Source organism: Histomonas meleagridis (assembly GCF_020186115.1).
Source record: "Histomonas meleagridis strain 2922-C6/04-10x chromosome Unknown scaffold_61, whole genome shotgun sequence".
In the NCBI taxonomy this organism is placed as follows: Eukaryota; Parabasalia; order Tritrichomonadida; family Dientamoebidae; genus Histomonas; species Histomonas meleagridis.
Genome location: NW_027150931.1, coordinates 1,705,933 through 1,728,050, shown reverse-complemented (window position 1 = coordinate 1,728,050; position 22,118 = coordinate 1,705,933). Strand labels below are relative to the sequence as shown.

Sequence of the window (22,118 nt, the reverse complement as noted above, 5' to 3'; positions counted from 1 at the left end):
ATTCGTTATTCCCTTCGAAGCATTGAACAATATGCTCCGTGGGTCCATAAAATCTTTGTTATCACTGATAATCAAACGATTCCATTTGTCAAACCAAATCATCCAAAGATAGTTTATATTGATCATTCACAAATATTACCCAAGTTTGCATTACCCACATATAATTCCAATGTCATTGAGCATGGGATTGTAAACATTCCAGGACTATCTGAACATTTTCTTTATTTCAATGATGATGTCTTTTTATCGCGTCCAACTTCCAAATGGGAATTCTTTGATGAGAAAACGCATTTACCAATTATATATGCAAAGAAGAATGATTGGATTGGTGTTCATCGATTGTATAATATATATCGACTTACTAATGTAAATGATGGAGATGGTAAAGAATTTTGGGCATCATTACATTACACAATTAGCGCATGTAATAATCGTACTAAAGTTTCACCTAAAGGCGAAGTGCCGCATACTGTTTTTACTTCTTCTCTTACATTATTGCGTAAAGTTAATGAATTGTTCCCTATTGAAATTAATGAAACAATGAAAAAACATTTTCGGACTTTCCCCGATTTCGAGTTCCAACCTTCGGTAATGCAAACGTGTGTCGCGTATAAGGATTTGTGTAAGTTTGTGCAACTGTACGGTCCTGATTTATATGATAATTCACGATTCTTTTATTATAAAGGAAATGATAACCCTTTCGCAGGAATCGATCATAAGAAATCAAGATCAATTTGTATAAATTCGGCAATGGGCGTGACAAAAGAATATTATCAAAATGCAAAGGAATTTTTGGAGAGTTTTCTCTCAAAGAAATCTAGTTTCGAAATATAAATTAATTAACATATATATTGTCGAAATCATTCATTTTATTTTATATAATAAATAAATTTGGATTAAAATTGATTTTGATATCTTCTTTCAAGTTATTAATATTGTGTAACAATTTTTTCTAATATAAAATGATTTGATATCCATCATTATAAAATTAAACAATATTGCTTTATAATTTTCTTGCCATCTCAAATTTAACAAAGACGTTTATTTATTGAAGTGAGGTGGCTCATTTTGAATACTTTACATTAAAAAATGTACGAAATATCAGATGTCTTTGACCAACAGCAACATGGCCGTTTCTTTAATCATGACATCGATAGTCTACAATTAGAACTTCAAAATTATGTTAGAAATGTTGGAGAAAGAATTAAAAAAGCTAATAACATAGAAGAAGAATGGACTTATGACTTAGAAAGAGCAGAAATTAATAATGTTTTAGTATACGGTAGAATGTATAGTGGGTTCCAAGAAGATGACCCATCAGAACACTTTAATTTATCAAATGCACAAATACATTTCACTCCAGATTTCAACATTCCCTTTTTGAAATTCACTCTTCCTAATGGAGTTGAACCTGGACTATTTAGAGGACAAATTATTGCAGCTGAAGGTACGATCAATTCTGATGAATTTATCCCCAGCAAAATTTACACAGATGCACGTCCAAATAAGCCTAATGCTTTTCAAGAAGATTTGAAGACAAAATTAATTGTTGCTACAGGTCCATACTTTACAGATAATCTTGAAACAGTTGCAGAATTAAATGCTAAAATCAAAAGCTACAGTCCAGATTTTGTGATATTCCTTGGTCCATTTGTTCAGCCTAATAATGTTCTTCTCATGAGTCCTAATTGTGAATACACTGCTTTTGAGCTCACACAACTTGTTTTAGATAAGTTAAGTGAAGGAATTGAAGATTCTGTTTTTATACCATCTACAGAAGATGCCCTCGCTCTCCCCGTAATTCCTCACCCAAAGTTTGCGCAGTATAATGGCCGAGCGAATGTTTTCGGCGATCCTTGCTTTGTCACTTTGATGGATCAGATTAACGTTCTCGCAACCGCCAACGATATACCTCTTTCGATCAATCAGAACTATAGTGGCGAAGGAGAATCAAGGCGTATAAATGTTGCACGACAGATTGCGTATCAAAACTCAGCTTGTCCAGCAATGAGTCCTAATCTTCAAATTCAATACATTTCAAAACTTGTCCCAGAAAATCCGCCAAATATAATACTCACAGGCACACATTTATTTAATTTACATGAATGCTTTGACGGCACTAATGTAATCTATGTTTCTCAATACATTAAAAATAACGCAATTGCTGTGATAGATGTGAATGGAAATAATATAACAACACGCTTCACTTCTGAATTCAACAAATAAAAAATAACTCTTTGATATGTTTCATTTTTTTTTTTTTTGTTTTCCATCCAAAAGAAGAAAACTGACGATAAAAGTTTTAACTTTTTCTATCATCACAGATTTTGGCCTGAAATTCGGTTTCTATTCAAATAGCGATCATCACAAGCGTCACTTTTTTATTCAAAAGCCAAAAAACAAATGGTCAACTCTTTGGTACGTTGCCTTTGTGGGCCAGGTTGTGCAGTCTGCTGGATCTTCATTGGAATATGGGCTTTCTTCTTCTTGGGTATTATTGCATTACTTTTCTATTTAGATAAACCAGGAAATATCGGACATTTTTCTCGGTCAAACATAGAAAATGCTCGAAATATCTTCTACGCATGGATAATTTATGTGGTTATAGTTATCTTGTGCGGAATAAACTTCTGGTACCGTCGTAAACATCCATTCCCTCCAAAAGAAGATGATGAAGCTGTTAAAAAGAAGATCCAATTCTCTGCAATTGGATCAACAACTTTGGCCCCAACTACTGAAACTCCACTTCTCGAGAAGGAAAAATGATTTTAAATTAATAAATAGAAGGTTTCAATATTTTTTTTAATTAGGGGATATTATTTTGAGGCTTAGGAGAATCAGGCTTTTATGTTCGTTGATCATTTTTTTTAGAAGGTTTTGCATTTTTTGGCGACATAATATTAAATTTGTTTGTTTGAACAAAATGCCGGCTGTTTTAATTTTTTCTTTTGATGACATTGGAAGGAAATACAGACTTCTCCGGCATGCTAAATCATTTGCAAGCCAACCTGATACAAAAGTTTTTTTAGTTGGATCAGATATTACATCATTACCAAAAGATATTGAGCAATCACCAAATATTCAACACAAATATATTTACCACTTCCCAGAACTCCGATTTAAACTTATAAATTACTTATTATCCCCAATTAGTTTCGTTTTCTATTTCTTTCAATTAAATTTCTTATATTATTCTCTAAAACAAATAGATTTCGTATTAACGAACCTTGACTCCACTATTTCTTCTCATATTTTTTCTAAGTACCTTGCTTTGATATTTCATGCAAAACTTATTTTTGATATCCAAAATTTACGTTGGGTCAAATCCAATACATTATATGGGAGATATGGGAAACGCATCGTTACTTGTACTTCTTATCGTGTGTGCTCTACCAAAGCTCTTCAAGTGCTTCTCAATTTTTTGAAATGTGATTCATTTCTTATTTATGATCCACCGGGCGCGACCTTTAAACATGACACAAGCATCAAGTCAGAAGTACTAAGCTTTCTAGGACGTAGTAATCCGGATACATTAATCGTAAGTATTCCTTTTCCTATTCTTCACGATAGTTTATTACGAAAATTTTTCGAACTGACAATAAGTCTCGAATCGTATGAAGTAGATATATCATTTATTATTCAAGGAAATCCGAAAGTTCAAAGATCAATTGAACAAATGTTTCCTGCAGATCAAGAACAAAATCATGTACAACTACATTTCGTGCCTATTAACACTGATGCATATTCTCATGTTTTGGGGTGCTCCGATTTATGTATCGTTTTCGATGGTTCTGTTAACGGTCTCGATTTTGCACCTGAAGTTACAGATGCAATTGGAGCACAAATTCCTATATTAGTTGCAAAGCATGGACCAATGCATGAAATTGTTAATGGAAATAAGGGATTTGTTTTTAAGGATGACGAAGAGTTGAGAAATTACATTATAAAAATTTGCATTTCAAAGGAAATCGATTTGGATGAACTGAAAAAGAATGCGTTGCAACCAATGACAAGTTGGGATGTAATGTGGAAAAAGTTTTATGATGCTTTGGAAAAATAAATCATTTGTTTGAATCCATTTCTTTTTGTGAATAGAAATCTAAGGAAAGATAAAATGAATTAATTTTTTTTTCAATATACAAATTTCCTATTTCGTGTTTAAAAAATGAATAAACACATGATATCATTTACAATTTAAAATGTTTTTGATTACAGATTTTTCCAATAATTAACCCTAAGGTGGGAATATTTCCGTTTTCATATCAAAGAACCAAAAATCATCCAAACACTTGTATTTCTTTACACATTAATTTCTGTTTTTATATTCAGGAAATAAAAAATATTTTAAATAAACAATTTAAAAAAAATTCGAAAACAATAAAACATTTATTATTTGCAATACATCTGAATACAGTTTGTAAATTTGGTGATTCTATTGATTAAATTTATACCAATTTCGTCATTTTTATTCATTATTTCACCAATTTTTGTTGCGCATAAAATTATTCCGTTTCCGACTTCTGCGATAACTTCGAACATTTGTTTCGAATTCATTTTCTGCAACAACGACTTCTCAACGAACAATTGATGTAAATATATTACCTTATCACATAATTCATCCATTAAATTTTGGAATTCATTATTTGTTATTGGTAAATTTTCTGAAATCTGTTTCATAAATACAGAAAACATCGCTTTAAACTTGAAGAAATCTGTTAAATTCTCATTCGACTTTTGTAATGTTTTAAGTGATGGACATATAACGCCAAATACAATATGCTCCTTAAGAGCAGAGATTAATTTATATACTAATCCAATAAAACCAAAAACTTTTGGTAACTTTTTGGTTTCACACCAAAGATCATTAAGACATTCTTCAGATGCAGAAAAACGGACAAATATCCGAAACATTTCACTAAGAATTATTTGATGGTTATTAGTGACAACCATATCAATTGGAGGTGTAAGATCTGATTTTAATATAACACCTTTTTTTGTTAAGTCAAACGATACGTTAAACGGTCGCTCGAATTTGGGAAGTAAACAATTCAAATCATATGATGAAGCAAAAGGTTGAACAGATTTACGTGCGATAATGGAAACATAATCAGAACGACCAATCAAATATAGTGAAGAAAGTGATTGATAGAATGATGGCCATTTATCTGATAACATTAAAGATAGAAGATGAGATGTGGTCCTTGACATAGAAATAATCCATTGTTCAAGTTTTGTATATGATGGGGGAGTAGATTTGGAGAATAAATCAGTACAACGAGACGATGAATAAACAATGAGAAGAAGCAAATCAGATAATTGTTTGGGAAGGAAAGTGGCATTGAGAGATTTGGTGAATGTAATCGAACCATCGGAAGTTTCTTCGAATATGTCAGGAATTTTTTGGTGATAAAAAAGAAAACAATTTAATTGAGTAATTGCAACTTGATGAAGAGCAGACAAAAAAAGGGAAATTTTTGATGAAAGAGATGGCGGCGATGTTATAGAGTACTCGTGAAGTTTGTTCATCATTTCAAGTGGTGTAGAATTAAGGATAGGTGGAATAATTCGACCAATAAATTGTAATTCATGTTGATAAGGTTCAATGCGTGCAATAAGTCCTGTCAATGTTGTAAGTTTCCCATTGGTTATATCTTGTTCAGCAGATAATATTACTGTTCGATATTGATCGAGATAATTATCAATAGAATCATATAAAGCTTGATTGTATGGATTTTGTTGTTGTTGTTCAATTGTTTCCTCAATCATTCTGTATGTATTTCCTAATTCATTGACTCTGGAAATTAAAGGTCCTGCACTTGGTGGAAGTAATTCTAAGTCAATTGCAGATATACTATCTGATGATGAAAAAAATTCTAGATCGCCTTTAATACCTAATGCACCAAGTAAAACTTCGTGCAGAAGATACGACATCCGTTTTAAAATTAGTTTGAGGTGCCCCGAATATAACGTTTTTATTGGAAAAGGAGTTGTAATGTTTTATCCCAAATTATCGATTCCAATGTATTTTATTCCAGCCTAATGATCATGCCAAGTTTTGTTGAAGCTCAAATTAAAATCAAATTCCGATCGAACGAAAATCTTTATTATTAGACAGATAATTTCGCCTGTTTTATCAAATTTTGCCATTGTGAAGCAAGCACATAATTTTGGAGTGATATTAGGTATGATGTTTTTGAACTTCCAATTGTAATTTTTATCACGTTTTCTTTATCAGCCTCTTTCTTTAACAATTGCATTTCTTCAATATCAGAACATTGTACTGCAACTCCTTTATGTACGTAATTTCCTGCATGTGACCAAAATAAAATCGATGCTTCTTCGACAAGTTTTAAATCTGCATTTTCATCCCATTTCTTTGATCTCAATGACATTAATTTGCTCTTTATTATTGCCACTTGAGCTTTATAGATGTTAAATCTTGATGTTGTTTGTTTGGTAGATTTGGCAGATTGGAAAGTCGAACTTTCTGAAGCATTCTGTGGTTGTTTAAGATGCGAAATAACTCTTTTACAGATTAGTGGCCCAGATTTTAGAAGTTGTTCTTTCTCTTTTGGTGATGCTTTAATCATGTCAAGTAAGAATTTGGACGATTCATAGGTGTCAATGTGCTTGGTAAGTGATGCTGCATGTGCCCGAAGCGCTTTTGTGGCAAATTGATTGTCATGAATTTCAAGAATTATATTGGACCATAATGCTAAATAAAAGTTGGAAATGTTTGGGCTACGGCTCGACATTGGAGTTGCAATCTTGTTAAGGTCGTGAAAATCAAATCCTTTACATATTGTTATTACTTTGTCCAAATTGTTTATAAGAATCTGAACTAAGGAAGAATCTGAAAGATAACCAATAAGACTGTGATCAGTAATAGCAAGTATTACTTCTCTTGTAATTTCGAAATTAAAATTATTTATTATTGCTTGCGAAAAAATTGACAAATGCGGGTAAAATGGTTCAGCTTTGGATGGGAATGAAAGTGATGTACTAGTAATTGTTCCTGATATTTCCACTAATCTAATAAATAAATCCTGTAACATTTCTGGCTTCATATTAATGGCATTGGACATCCCAAACAAAATAGCAGATATGGTTCCCCACTCTGGTTCAGTTGAAGAACAAAGAGCGTAAATAACAAGAGTAAGATCATTTAGATTTCTTAAAACTTTTTCTGGATGAAGAAATGATTGCGCAACAAATGCATTTGAACCATGATACCTGATTTCATCTGATGATGATGCTAATTGACTGATAATTTCATCATTTTGATTGGACATTATTTTTGGAGAAATGAATTTTTTCCTTGCCTTTAAATAAAGAAACAAATTGAATGCCTATCGCCTTTTTATAATGACGGTTGGGATTTTTGTGTTGAAATTGATCGTATTGGATTGAGAGGGCATTCAAAAAAGGATGTGGAAATGCGGTGTGATCATCGCAGGACGAGCCGCTATCCATGTACAAAAATGATATAAGCCTTGAGCCTCTTCTGCTGAACCTATCTAAATTGTACATAAGTTCCTCACCATCCTGAAATAACCCCTGACGATTGGTAGCGCTCAACAATACCATACACAAGGTTTTTAATCTAATTTGTAGCGCAATTTTCTGTAACTTCTCAAATAATAATGTAAAGTTATCAAATATCCGCCTTCTCAAATCATCGCAGTTTTTGTGAGCAAAAAAATATTGCCAACACTTTTGTATAAAAATAGATAATGTTCATTATTTATCAAATAATTTGGGCAATTTGGGTGATTGGGTAACCAAAATGCTGAAGGCAGATCCCTCTTCATCGTCTGTAAAAAAATTGATTTAATCGAACAAAGGGTTGTAAGCTTATCGGAATCAAAGAGATTAGCACGTGAATTTAATATTTTGAAACAGGTGAAGGAATTAATGAATTATTCGAAGCAGTTGCTGATGTCAGGTGCTTTAGGTTCTGATAAAAACACCCAATTCTTATCATACATAAACTGCTTTTTAAACCTTACCCCAGTTGATATTGCCATGACTGGTTATGGCTGCGCAGCCCTTTCACATAATTTAGACATTGCTCCAAAATTCGAACGCGCGACGCATTGCATCTCTTCAGTATTCACATTTTCATTGTGAGTTGACTTTGTTTATTCATTAAAGAGCCCAAGCCAAAAGTCTTTGAACTGCTCGGCCAATGCGTCGGTCTCCGCCTTGATCGTGAACGACATTTCTCCTCCTTTCTCGACGCATTCGATGAGCACCAAATTTCCTTCGATGTATCCGTACGCGAACACCTTCGATCCTCCGTCCTCAGTTGCGCCCGACGCCATAACTCCGACGTTCGCTGCCACGAGCGCGTCAACGAACGAAGACAAGTCGAGCTCGAAGCCGAGGTTGACGGAGTCCTCGATGATGTGCACCTCTGGGCTCGTCCACACGGCCTGGAAGTCCTCCGGCGATATCTCTTCGAAGTCCTCGAGACGGTGCTCTGGTTGGTCCTCTTCTTCCTCCTCGTCGATCTCGAGGTCGAGTTCTTCTTGTCCTTTGTCCCAATCTGCTTGTGGCTGCTCGTATATGACTGAGAATGTGTTAAATTCATCGAATATCATATCTGTGTTTTCGGCATCTGCGTCTTCAACAAATGGTTCCATGCTTTGCTTGGATGTTAATAATGCGGCACGTGCTGCTTCTAAATCAGCTTTGAATAAGTTGTATAAGAATAATGCGCGAGATTTGACGCCGGGATGATTGTCTTTGACACCTAATGAGAGGGATTGGGCTAATACTGGACGTGCTTCTCCTGGAGTAATGAAGAATAATTTGGCTAAGGCTGTCATTAAACAAATCTTCATCATGGATTGCTCATCATGTGCTGAGATGTCACTTTTTGCATCGGTCGGGGCGCCCCAAGAGCGTAACATGAGGTGCTCCAAACAGTAGACGCTGTCGGGCAAACGGTCGCCATATTCACCGAGGATCCATGCGTATGAACCAAGGGCTGGGCCTGAAAGTTCGTTGGGTGGCTCTGCTGGGAGTAAAGATATGAAGTCTGGAAGGGATAATGGAAGTCTTCTCATTAAATCGGGTAAGATAATGAGACATTGATTGATGAGATTATGACGCTTCATATCAAAGAAAAGACGCATCTTGGAAATGATGAATTGTACTGAGGATGGAAGACGAAGTGCTAAGTCACGCATAAGTTTGATGGCATATTCAATAGTTAATGGTTTTTCAAGAAGAACATAACGGGCTGTGGTATCAATAACTTCACGAGCGTAAATGTCATCTGTTATAACCTCAAGAAGTTCAAACTTAGCACGAGCAACTGTTGGATCATCTGAAAAATTGACATAGAAATGTGGGATATGTGGCTTGAAAACTGTTGGGAAGCGCTTTGCAAGAACTACTAAGTGTTTAAGAAGGCAGAATTGAAGTTCTGGTGAAGCTGAATGTATTTGTGTGATGAATTTTGGTAAAGCACGGCCAACAACTTGACGTTGAAGATCACCACGTTCATTCGTGAGTGTGATAAGAATCTTTGCTGCAGCAGTAAGAACAGCAGCTGCAGATGATGATAAGAATTGATCAATGATGTTCATAAGGTCATATCTTTCTTTGTCTGAGGATGGAACATATTGAGAAATAACTTGCATAGCTTCTGATTGAGCCCATTCACTGAATTTTGGTAATGAATTGACAAGATGATGAATAAGACTAACATCGAAAGCAATACCGCCATCGTCCTTGAGAATATCGGCAAGGGCAAAGAGAGAGTTACAAATGATTTGTGGATCACGATCACGAAGTAATTCATACAAACGATTAACAATACCTTTTTCTTCGATTGCTGAATGCATAACACGGTTTAAGTGTATGGTAGCGAGAACGGCCATTCTTCTTACGTATGGGTTTGTATCTGCAAGACCAAGAGCGACAATTTTTGGAAGTTCATCTTGCATTGTTGTGATCTCAATATCACATATTGCACGAAGAGCCATACCACGGACGATTGGGTTATCACTAGCACAATCCTTTAAGAGTGTATTTGTGATGAGAATTGATGTATTCGGATCCTTACGAGCAATGCTTGTCATGATAGTGTAAACCATACGTTTGCATGGAATATCGTGTGTTTCCGAAGCCATAATAATAACACCTAAAAGAGGAGATACATCAACGCCCCATGTAAGTTGGTTAAGAAGATCCTGAAGACCGGCGCGGACGGCAATTGGGTCAAACTTAGCTAAGGCTTTGTCAAGATCAGCTTGTGCCCATTGAAGGTTGTAAGGAAGCTGGGATGACATCCAAATGCCACTTTTGAATAATTGACTACTTTCCTGATAACCACAGAGAAAAGTGACTCCGATGAAGTGAAAAAATGTCAAATAAACGGTCGTTTTGAATCAAAAAAATAAATTATTTTTTTTTTATTTTTCTTTGAATTAAATTAAAATAAATTATCCTATACATCATAGTTAATAAAACTAATATGTTTAAATTTTAATATCATATTTTGTTATGATCAATCTCGAAAATTTCAAAATTAGAACCAGAAGTTAAAATTAAAAAATATATGAAACTCATGTTACTAATTATCTTTTTATATTTATTTTAATAATTTTTTTCTATTTTTAAACTAATGACCAGAGCAAAAATACAAAAATCTGTCTTTGCATTTTATTTTAAATGACTACTAAAGTATAAATACTTATGAATCCATGCATATGTAAGTAAAAATCAATTGATTGATGAAAGGATATCACTAAATTTACCATCAAAAACGATATAAACTTCAAATTACGTTCCTACAGATCAACATACGATGGAAACATTTATATCAAAACGATATATTACCAAATTAATATAAGAGACTTATCACAGCTTAATCCCTAAAATAAAATTTGATTTTCATTAATTTATTGTTCTTTATACTTTATGACCTCTCCAGACAAAAAGTCGTCTGCGAGTTGTTCGTATTTCTCCTCGGACAAAAACAGCTCGAATCCATTTTGGAATCCGTTTCCCTCGTTACCGAGAAAGTCCACGTACACCGACGGCACCTTTGTTATCGCCAGCTGCCCCGGCACGCCAGTTTTCCTCATCAGTATTATTACGGAATGATTCATGCTCAGCGACATCATCAGCGCCATATCTTCTCCCAATTCCAAGAAGTTCATAATGATATTTTTGCCTATCGACACGTAACCATCCAACAGACACATGAATATTTGGACGCCTCCTGTTTTAAGGATTGGAATGAAGTTATACGGCGGAAGACCGAAGTGCAAAAAGTTCTTCGGTATCGGAAATAGTTTAAATGGCTGTAATTCATATTCGTTATTATCATAATTTACGTTATATCTTTCGCATAACGTTTTATATGTTAAATCGAATTCGTTTTCGGTATTAATCCATAAAACGAACTTTTCGATGATACGAATTCTTCTTAAGAATATATATAATTCGATTTCCTTGAATTCGTTGATATGTTTATTAACAATTTCAATGAATTCAGAGTTCGGATCATTCGATTTAATTAAGTCATAAATAAAATTTTGGAAATATGTAAATTTATATTTATCGATTTCACATTTCAATTTCTGATAAATAATTCGTAAACTTAAAAACATATTACGTGCTAACAATGAATATTTATCCGGACTTAAACAATTCGGTTTAGCACGAATTCGTACTTCAAATGTTACTATCATATAACAAAATGATAATGCGACAAAATTCATTGGATCAGTTTCATCTTCGAAATGATTTTTAAATACATTCACTGCTTCGATTACTGTTTCGGAATTAATTAATTCGTTTTCGGGAATGTTATCAAGTTTCGGTAATATCAAATTACGTTCTAATCGATCAACAGGACATTCATTATCTAAACATTGCGAATGTATTAAATGTTTACACATAGTAAAACATGCGACTTTATTAGGTTTTTCATATTTATCATACATAACAGGGATTTTAGAATAATATGAATATAATGGATAAAATAATACTTCATTTGGCTTTAAACATGTTCGACATGCACAACATAAATCATTTTCTTCTTTCTCTTCTTCGATATTAAATTCATTAATTTCGACAAATTGTTGTTGTTTCATATTAAAGTTTTGTAATATAGATGATTTAAGATTAGAAACTTTATTTTTGTTTTCATTTGTATTTGTGTTATTTGTTGTCTTATTTTCATATGAAATATTCATATCAATTAATACATTAATTCCGATTTCACCTAATGAACTAATTAAATCAACAAATGATTTAGGTTCATTTGATTGGAATATGAATTTCTGATACATTAAAGTTTCGAAATCATTTGGAATTTTTGTAATTAATTCTTTAATATTATTAACTTTAATTGGTTCAACAACATTTTTCGTATTATTATTATTTTCTTTGTTTCTAAATTTTGATGCTGTTAAAAGTAAATTTAATATTAATTGATTTGTTTCTTGTGACTTTTTACATAATAATACATAATATTCGATGGCTAAAAGTGTTGGCGTGAATAAAATCGAATGTAAATCCATATCATAAGGCTCTTTAATGAATTCCTTAAAAGGCATTAATTCATTTGGATATTTTGCAATATATTTCGAATATTTCGATATAACTGAATTAGATGAATAAAGTGGTGCTAAAGGATCCCATAATTTATTTGATTTAAGTTTAAATAATATACCTTTTGGTGAAGGTAAGAAAATCGAAATTTCATCCAAAAGATTTTTAATTTCTTCATTCGTTTCAATATTCGATTGATTAATAATTTGTTGTAATGCTTCATAAGGCTTTTGTTTAAATAATAATTTTGTTATTAACTTTTGTTTTGCACGATTATATTCATCATTAAATATTAATATTCGATCGAATATTAATGTTGAAATGAAATGCATAAAAATGAAATATATTAAATCATTATGTTCTTCTTCATCAAATATACCAACAGTTGAAGCAATTGCATTAATTAATTTCTCTTTATCTTCAATATAACCTGAACACAATTGCATTAAGTTACTTATATGTCTAAAAAGCCTAAAATAATTCCGCATTTGATATATGAAATATTTAAAGCCATGACATTCACTTAATAATTGATGGAATATGAAATATATTAATATTAATATTCGTTGAATATTTATCGATGTTAATAATAAGAATTCATCGACATTATCAATTGAATTCTTTAGAATTGTTTTAATGTTTTCTTCTTTCTTAGATAATAATAAATCCTTTAAAAAGAAGAAAGGTGGAAGAAACAATGATACATTGCAACTATTAAAAATCGATTGCGTCAAATTTTCATTTATATAATTATCTTTAAGATAATTATAAAACTTATTTAATGGGTTCTTTAAGTCAATATATTTACATTCTTTTAATGATTCACATGTTGTAGCCATTGCTAAACTATATTCAACAAATTGAAAGAAATCAAATTGTTGATTTTCTTGATGAATATTCGCATAATATATTGCCGCCTTATCAAGAATTATATCTTCTAAATCTTCAATAAATTTTTGGAATTTATCTTTGAATTGGTCCTCTTTTAATATGTAAACTAATAAATGATATGAAGAAAATTCTCCGCCAGATATTTTGATTTGATTAATGGCATCATCGGATTTAGAAATTATTGTTAATGTTTTGGATTGAATCGATTTAATTAATTTAATATAAAATTCGGGCCAATCAAAATTATACTTCTCATAGCATTGGATGAGATTTTTGATGGAGAAACAATGGAATGAAAAATGTATTATGTGATCGATCTTTTTATATTCGATATTTTCTTCAAGCATTAATTTGAACTTATAATCAATAATGTCAAAATATGTGGTGAAAATAGCATTGGAAAATGTGACTTTAAATAATGAGTCATTAATGCAACACCCAAAAAGTTCAATAATTATTTCCATGTTATCATTCGTCGTTTCTAAACTGGATAATAAAAAATCAACAAGAATTGTGCCCTTGGATAATGACGTAACAAGCAGGCGGCGATATGAATCACCAATTTGACAAAATCTGATAAGCCAGAAAATTAATTCAGATGAAGCATCCGGATCACTCTTATTAAGCTTGATGATCTGGGGTAATGCATTGTCAAACATTTGTTCTAATGGGCTTAAAATAGATTCGGGAATATCAGATATATTTTGAAATTCTTCTTGATGTGAATGATTTGCACAAAACCCTGATGGTTTCCATAGATCGGTGTCTCCACAATCACAGTTTCCTACTGAAAAAGGATCGATACGAATTGAATGTCCTTCATGATTTCCATTTAGATAGCATCCAAGACATATACATCCACTATCTGTTACAGAACATTGCTTGCAAGTGATTGAAAGTTGAGAAGTCTCCCAAGATTCTTGACATTTTGAAAAATGTGCATTTTCTTTTAGATGTTGAATGAGCTCATCAAATTCTTGAAAATTAAGTATTTGGCAAAGGATTTTCTCACATTCTTCAATTGAAGATGGTACATCCTCAAAGTTTGGTATTTCAAGGTGATTTTCTTGCTCACCAGTTGACATTTTTTTGAACTTCACTTTCAAAAAACCGTCGAACCTGTTCCAAAAACAAAAAAAAAAAACGAAAGAAAATCTAAAAAATATTTTCCCTTAAACTTATTCCAAATAAAACCTTTTTAATTACATCAATGTGCTAAATTACGTTAGAAAAACTAAGTTTTAAACATAATTATTTTTGATGTCAGATATCAATTTTTTATCTTTTTCCAAAACTTTAATTCTAAACACAAAAAAAGAATTAATAAATCGATATCAATTTAAAATTTATTGACACTTCAACAATGCCATACAAGCAAAATATTTGACATCTGTGTCCGGGTCATTTGACAATGTCTTTAAGCAAATTTGGATCTGTTGGTTAACTTTTGGCTCATTAGTGCCTACAAACAATAACAATGTTTTCGCCACCATAAACTTAACGTTCACCACTCTATCGGTTGACATTTGAAGCACAACTGGCAAAAAGTACTTGATGAGGACATTCATAGGCACGAAGCCATGCAGCTGTGTTACGCACATAAGTGTCACTTGTCGTATTAAGTAGTTTTGATGTTTCTTGAATTGTAAAATAACAGGCGCTAATGTTTGTACACACCAATCAACACCAAATTGTTGAACTAGTGCCCCAAGTTGTTTGGACATATGATCACGAACACTATAAATACTATCTGTGAGCCATGATGTTACTAATGGAAATAGTTTTCGACTAAATTCATCAAGTCCAAGAACATGTGCAAAAGATGGAATTAACTTAATAATGACAACTTTAACTCTCCAATGCGTTTCCCCTGCTATTTCAAGAATAACAGGGAGAATTGGAGGTGTTATTGCAGCTAAGTCAATTTTGTCAGCGTACGTTAAAAGAGAGGTTAAAAGTGCCACACTTGCTTCGTTATCGTTGTCTCTCAAAATTTTAATGAAAAGTGGGACGATAGACTCGTTGGTGTTGTGATGATCAATTACGGATGCTAACTCCATAAGACGGAGTGAAACTTCTCGTCTGACTTGGGGAGCGCCATCTTTGGCAAGATTAGAAAATTCTGGAATGAACTTATCTGCAATAAATGATTCATTCCCTTTAAGTAAAGGAAGAATCCCTGAAACAGTTTTGACAGAAGTGGCTTTGGTTTCGGCTTCAGGATCACGCATCAAACGGAAGAGGATTGGACATATCTCATTCATAATAACTTCGGCTGTAAATGGCTTAGAAATTGCTGGAAGCTCATTAGCAAGTGAAGACCGTACTCTCCAGCTTCCATCCTTTATGATAATTTTGAGGAGAGAAATTATTAAAGCATTTCTATCATTCTCATTAAGTTTGCCAGATATAACAGAAAGTGTGGCTGGAACAAGCAGACGAACTGAATCTTCGTCATCATTGACAGCAGCTGAAAGAATATCTTTTGCAATTTCACCAATGATAATATTTGGTGGAAGGAATTCACAAAGTTGTGGAAGATATTTGAGGGCGCTACGGCGAACCATTGGAGTTTCATCTTTGCATAACCCTTTATAAATTGTTCTTAAAATTGCCTTATTCGAATCATTGACTTTGGAGTAAACTTTGATGGCAAAAGCACATGCTGATGATCGTGCTGTAAAAAATTCTGCGTTTGCAAGATCTTTGCATGTTGACATAAGATTAGAATCAGCATTTGCTTGTGGAATTGATTCACAAACAACTCCCATACTTTCTATTGCTTTATCACGAACTATGGATTCTTCAGCTGATGCTAAAACTTTTAGTGGACCAAGTAAAACATGGCAATATTCAGGACCGCCAACATATTTAATTAAAGATCCAAAGCAGCTTGCAAGATACATCTGAACCTCTCCATCAAGCTGGTTAGCTGACATTAAATATTGCATCAATTCATTCCTTGCGTGTTCAGGGCCCATTGCAGCAGCTACTAAAGATATGTTGTTTGCTGCAAAGAGGCGGTGATTTACATTGTCGCTATTTAGTTCTTCTATAAAAAAGTTTAAAACGAAGGATGGATCTGCTTGTTGTTGCCTTGTCATCAAATTAACCAAACTTTCTCAATTATGTTGCACAAAATAGAAACGATAGGAATTTGATAGAGAGTTCGTTAATGTTTTCAGACCACTTTTCAAAGGTGATAATTTCATTCATAAACGTACCCTGGAATTTCAATTTATCTAAAATTCGTTAATTCATGCTTTATTCACCAGATAAAAGTCTTTGACACCTGGAAAAAATATTGATAACTGGGATAATGAAAAAATCAAATTGTCGATAAATAGCCGACTCATGGTTGTCAAATCTCTGTCAGAAATTTTTGAAAGCTTATTAAAATTATAATTCAAATTTGCAAAACGTTCAGAATATTTGCATGGTTTACAAAAAGTAACGAATATAAAAACGCCACTTTTTTACTGAAAAAAGTGATTTGTGTAAAGGGATTTTGTCAGTTCATATAATAAATATATCAAAAAGCTAAGACGATAATGTCAATTTTAGATTTGATGATTTGGCAGATTGGCAACGATCGATTTAAAATTTAACTTATTATGACGAAAAATGGAGTCAAATATAAAATTGCATCGCATCAATGTTCACTTATATATATTGATAATATATTTAAATTATCATTCACAATAATTTACTATATGATGTCATTATAAATATTTTTCTCAGTAACTCAATTTTTCATTCGAGTCAAATTATTGAAGGAACCGCTCTATCAAATTATTTTCAATCGTATGGTATTCAATACTTTATCCCGAATGGAACAAAATAAATTTATTACTTGAAACTATTACTTTTTTATACCAATATTGCATAGATAAGATCAATTATAAAATTACAGTATTTATTCTAAATTATTATTATAGAATTTAATTAGAAATTGTGGATGGTATTTTTTTTAGATTTTTGAACTTGTTATTTGATAAAGTGAAATAAAGTGTTCAAAATTGAAAAGTTTAAATATATATTTAAATAATGGTTGATAAGGAGGTTGAAGCCCATCTTAAAGAGATCATGAAAGGAAGGACAGAAAATGTCATTGATGCTCGCTGGGTTGAAAAGATAAGTTCGAACCATAGGAAGGAAAAGCGAGTTCTTGTTCTCACAGAATCTTCATTTTCTCTATACAAGACAAAGGCATTCTCTAAACTTCCTAAACCAAGCAAAAGGCATACTTGGTTTGAGTTGAAGAAATTAGAAGCCCCATCTACGAAAACATTATCTTTTTCATTTGTTGATGAAAATATAACCTTTTCATCTGATTCCACAGATGTAATCCTTAAAAGGATCGTGCCTCATCTTCAACAAATTTTAACCAAAAGCGAAATGCCCACCATCACAATATCCAAGTATTCTTCACTTGATGATAGTAAACTTTCACCTCTTCGAGGGGTTTCTCGTTTACGAGCCAGGCTTTATACCGAACGACCAACCACTCCAGAAGATCTTCTTAACACTTATCAAGATTTCTTAAAATCTGGTAAAACCAATCTTGATGTCAGTCAAATTGCTATTCATCATTACTATGCTTCATTATTGGACTCCTTGTCCGTTGTTCCAACGGTTACATCACTTGAAGTCCCAACATCTGAAAATTCTCATTGGCAAGAAATTGGACATTTTCTTGCAAACTCGCAATATGTCGACACCTTCATTACATCCGAAAAGATCGACTCTCATTTCAGCGAGTTCCTCGCCGAACTTGAGAAGAGTAAACACAAGCGCCTCAAAAGTGTCACTTTTTCATGCCCTAAAATTTCGGATGCTGACATTTCCACCATTATCTCCATAGTCCAAAAGCGTGAGATCCAAAGTCTCACCATTGTTCGCAGTATCAACAAGCATACATTTGATCTTTTATGCAGTGGATTATCTAATGTTCAGTCACTCAAAAGCTTTATCGTTGATCATGTTGAATATATTGATGTCCTTAAGGTTATCAGGACAATACCAAACCTACAACGATTTGGTATCATTAATTCTGATTTCGATTTGTCATCAATAATTTCATCATTATCAAATAACCAAGATTTAATGATTTCAACACTCGACTTTTCTGGTAATAGATTTAAGAGTTCCTTTAAGAAACAAATCATTTTATCAAACAATATCACAACTTTGATTCTTAACGATGTCGACTTCAAGGGAAATTCATTCGAAAGTTTATTCTTCAAATTGGTGTTAAAGAGCCCGTTACCAATATCGGTCAGCCTCAATCGATTCAAAATTTCTGAGTCAAAATGGCAAAGTTTTCAAAAAGTTCTCTCTCAAATTTATGAGGAGGGACAAACATTCAACTTACAAGGTCTTTATTGGGAAGAAAATCAAGTCTTTCCTTTGTTCTTTTCTTTCTTAGATTGCTGCCAACCATTAACACTGTTGTCATTAAATGGCTGCTTTGACGGAAGTGAAGGTATAACATTCCAAAACTTATGTCAATTTATATCATCCACTAAAACAATCACTGATTTAAGACTTTCAGGTACAGCAAACAAGAAGCTTTCATCGCAAGCATTAATCCAAGTCCTTAATTCATTAAAGAATGATAACCGTCAAATCAAGAAAATTGATATCAGCAATAACCAATTCGATGAAAAGGTTTTAGAAGTCTTAGGAGAAGTATTAATGGCAAATCGTCACATCGAGTATGTTGATTTCAGGAACAATGGAATATTAAATGCAAGTGCATTTAAGAAACTGTTTTCTACTTTGTTACAACGCGGCAAGCCATTACACTTCCCATTCCCAACCTACGAAATGTATGAAATGTTAAGTAAGAATACAATATCAATTGACAACCTCAACGAATTCAAGAGTCAAGTCGAGAAGATCAACGAAGGTAATCAATCAATCCAAGTTCCATCGGATTCAATCAAGAACTCCAATGTTAACAAGCCACAATACCAAACGAATCAAGAAAACGCCGATGACGAACAAAGTTACGAAAGCTCTGACGACGAAGATTGGTTAGGATTCACAAGCCAAATACCACCAATAGATAACTATGAGATAGAAGCAGAGTTGGCTGAGCAGTATAGTATCCCCAAGATTATCGAAAAGATTCGAAGTCACTAAAATAACGAGTTAACGTTACCCAATAAAACAAATTTATGAAAAAATTGTTTTTGTTTGTGATATTATTGCTAAAATGGACTTTTGTTTCGAAATATGTGTTTGACAAATTAATTTGTTATCGAATATTTGTAACGTTTTTAGAGAGTTTTTCGTTCAAGCAATAACTCACATTCATGTTTTACCATATCAGGTAATGGGGAAAAATGAATGTTAATTGCATTTGGAAAATAATTAAATAATGACATATGTGATTTAACATAAGTAATTTACTTTAAAATTTAGTAAAATATGTTTTATGTTATATACATGTTTTTTGCAATGACAAGAGTCTGAGTTTCATAGATTTGATAAACAAGCACTTTGAAAGCAGACAACCAAGAATCAGACTTTATTTTCAAGATTTCAATGGCTGGTAATAGCAACGTTGGAAAGACTAGTTTTATTTCTCGTATTGATAATGAAATGCAAAAAAATCAATATCTTCCAATTGGTGCTGCATATGTAACAAAAAAAATGCAAATTGAAGGCAAATCTGTTACTGCACAATTGTGGGACATATACCAAGGGGAATATTTTAGGCTACCTTCTCCTATTTATTATCGTGGTGCTTATGGAATAATTCTTCTTTATGACATCACAAATAGGAAATCATTCAAGGAACTTTCGACATGGCTTGACCATGTTCGTGAACTTGCTGATCCTGAAGTTGTTATTATGTTAATCGGATCGAAATGTGATCTTGAGGAAACTCGAAATATTTCGATTGAAGAAGGAATTGAGTTCAGTAACAAAGAAAATCTCATTTTCTTTGAAACATCATCTCTCAAAAATATTAATGTTCATGGATCATTTTCATATTTGGTCACCAGAATTTACCAAATTCATATAAATGATCCACAAAAAAAGAAGCAAGATAACAACCAAAAAGAAACGAAATCTTTATGTAATTTGTCCTGATTGACAATAAATATATTTTTGAATTTAATATAATTTTGCAATGAAAAAATCAAAAACTCAAAACCAGCTTTGAGGATATTTGTGTTTGGTATCAAGGATTGACAAATGATGAAAATATTATCAAATATAACTTGATTGAGAAATTTATACTTATCCGCACTGAAGATATAAGCATTGTAATAGCCAGTGGGAATTCGTTAATTAACTTTAGCATAAGGAAAATGATGAACTGAAATATATCAACAAATATTTTATTTATGCAAGAATTGGTTCATTTAAAGTGCTTTCATCATCTTCTCTGATAATCATTTGCTTGCATGATTCATTTGGGTATACCCATTTGATCATCCAATCAATCACATCTTGAATTAATCCCGCACAAAGTCCCTGGAAAAAGAAAACCCAGTTTAAGATTTTTTTCCTATATACAGTGTTCTTATAAAAGCAGAATCCAAAGAAAAACGAAAATGTGAAAAAAATAAAAATTGAAAGTAAGTGTCCAAACGCAACTTTAAACCTTGTTTTTTCTTGCTCGTAACAATTACTCTTAAAAACAATTCTGAAGAAATTGAAGATATGAAAGAACAGAAATATGATCCACATCGAATAAATTACTATCATGTAAAATATGTAAAATACAATTTTCCTTTTTGAATTAATGATTGGGATAATGTATGTTAATACATACGCAACTACCACAAACACCCCGGAGAAATAATACCAGGCGTTTTTGATCATTTGGATTTTTGGTCTAGTTAAATTCCTGAAATCATGAAAGGAAAAACCAAGAGTGATGCCGATTAAAATAAAAAGTATTTGTGCGGTAGGACTTTCTAATATGAATACTGTTTCATCTTTACTCAAACTATCTTTATCGACCCTTAAGAAATAATTAAGGACTTCATGCAAGACAAAAAGAAAGTAAAATAAGGAAATTACTCGAAAAAGCATACGACTCCAATAACTTTGAACTGGTGTCAAACTGAGAGTCATGACTTTATTTGTACGATAAGTAATAATTAACACATATGCAATAACAATAACTAAAAATAATGATAAAACAAAAGAGTTGGTCCTTTCTTTGATAATATTAAAATTTTCTGTCATCGTGAAGCCTTGAACCAATCAATGATTAAAGTAATGTAAACTATACAATGGCTTTGAAAACATTGATCAAAAAGTGTAAGTAATGCATAGAATTTTCAAAGCATTTGGAATAAAAAGTGTTCAAAATATTCTTAAAAAAAATGAAAAAATCTCATTAAAAAAGTTAGAATCCAATATTTTACCATCATTTTGATCATTCTAATTAAAGTTAATTTCTATAATAATCGACAAATGCTCGAAAATATTCAAAAATAAGGATATACATGAATGTTTTCAACCCATTCCAAAAATCCCTAGGACCAAATATCAATTCAAAAGTTATTTTAACGAATCGAGAGGGGGGGCTTGCACATTGCAGCACTTTTCGATCGGTTTTAATAGAATCACGTTCAAAAAGTGAAACCAATACTACCGATTTTTTTCCACCCCCAGTTTATGCATAG

The 22,118-nt window shown here is 32.4% G+C and overlaps 8 protein-coding genes across 8 annotated transcripts; 4 read left to right on the top strand and 4 right to left on the bottom strand.

Moving 5' to 3' along the window:
- Positions 1–1,089: 1,089 nt before the first annotated feature.
- GO595_010561 (DNA polymerase alpha subunit B) lies at positions 1,090–2,226 on the top strand (the record flags this gene model as incomplete). The annotated part of the gene is made up of 1 exon (XM_067913253.1): positions 1,090–2,226. One exon carries the CDS (start codon positions 1,090–1,092, stop codon positions 2,224–2,226), a length of 1,137 nt encoding a protein of 378 aa, XP_067769299.1.
- A 177-nt stretch (positions 2,227–2,403) lies between these two features.
- GO595_010560 (uncharacterized protein) lies at positions 2,404–2,766 on the top strand (the record flags this gene model as incomplete). The annotated part of the gene is made up of 1 exon (XM_067913252.1): positions 2,404–2,766. One exon carries the CDS (start codon positions 2,404–2,406, stop codon positions 2,764–2,766), a length of 363 nt encoding a protein of 120 aa, XP_067769298.1.
- Positions 2,767–4,389: 1,623 nt separating this feature from the next.
- On the bottom strand, positions 4,390–5,931 carry GO595_010559 (uncharacterized protein; the record flags this gene model as incomplete). Its single annotated transcript, XM_067913251.1, has 1 exon — positions 4,390–5,931. The coding sequence occupies one exon, from the start codon at positions 5,929–5,931 to the stop codon at positions 4,390–4,392; it is 1,542 nt and encodes a 513-aa protein (XP_067769297.1).
- A 176-nt stretch (positions 5,932–6,107) lies between these two features.
- On the bottom strand, positions 6,108–7,292 carry GO595_010558 (uncharacterized protein; the record flags this gene model as incomplete). Its single annotated transcript, XM_067913250.1, has 1 exon — positions 6,108–7,292. The coding sequence occupies one exon, from the start codon at positions 7,290–7,292 to the stop codon at positions 6,108–6,110; it is 1,185 nt and encodes a 394-aa protein (XP_067769296.1).
- Positions 7,293–8,141: 849 nt separating this feature from the next.
- GO595_010557 (beta-adaptin-like protein a) lies at positions 8,142–10,301 on the bottom strand (the record flags this gene model as incomplete). Its single annotated transcript, XM_067913249.1, has 1 exon — positions 8,142–10,301. The coding sequence occupies one exon, from the start codon at positions 10,299–10,301 to the stop codon at positions 8,142–8,144; it is 2,160 nt and encodes a 719-aa protein (XP_067769295.1).
- Positions 10,302–14,810: 4,509 nt separating this feature from the next.
- On the bottom strand, positions 14,811–16,568 carry GO595_010556 (HEAT repeat family protein; the record flags this gene model as incomplete). The annotated part of the gene is made up of 1 exon (XM_067913248.1): positions 14,811–16,568. One exon carries the CDS (start codon positions 16,566–16,568, stop codon positions 14,811–14,813), a length of 1,758 nt encoding a protein of 585 aa, XP_067769294.1.
- Positions 16,569–17,511: 943 nt separating this feature from the next.
- Positions 17,512–19,611, top strand: GO595_010555 (Leucine Rich Repeat family protein; the record flags this gene model as incomplete). Its single annotated transcript, XM_067913247.1, has 1 exon — positions 17,512–19,611. One exon carries the CDS (start codon positions 17,512–17,514, stop codon positions 19,609–19,611), a length of 2,100 nt encoding a protein of 699 aa, XP_067769293.1.
- A 405-nt stretch (positions 19,612–20,016) lies between these two features.
- GO595_010554 (ras-related protein Rab11D) lies at positions 20,017–20,568 on the top strand (the record flags this gene model as incomplete). Its single annotated transcript, XM_067913245.1, has 1 exon — positions 20,017–20,568. The coding sequence occupies one exon, from the start codon at positions 20,017–20,019 to the stop codon at positions 20,566–20,568; it is 552 nt and encodes a 183-aa protein (XP_067769292.1).
- Positions 20,569–22,118: the final 1,550 nt, after the last annotated feature.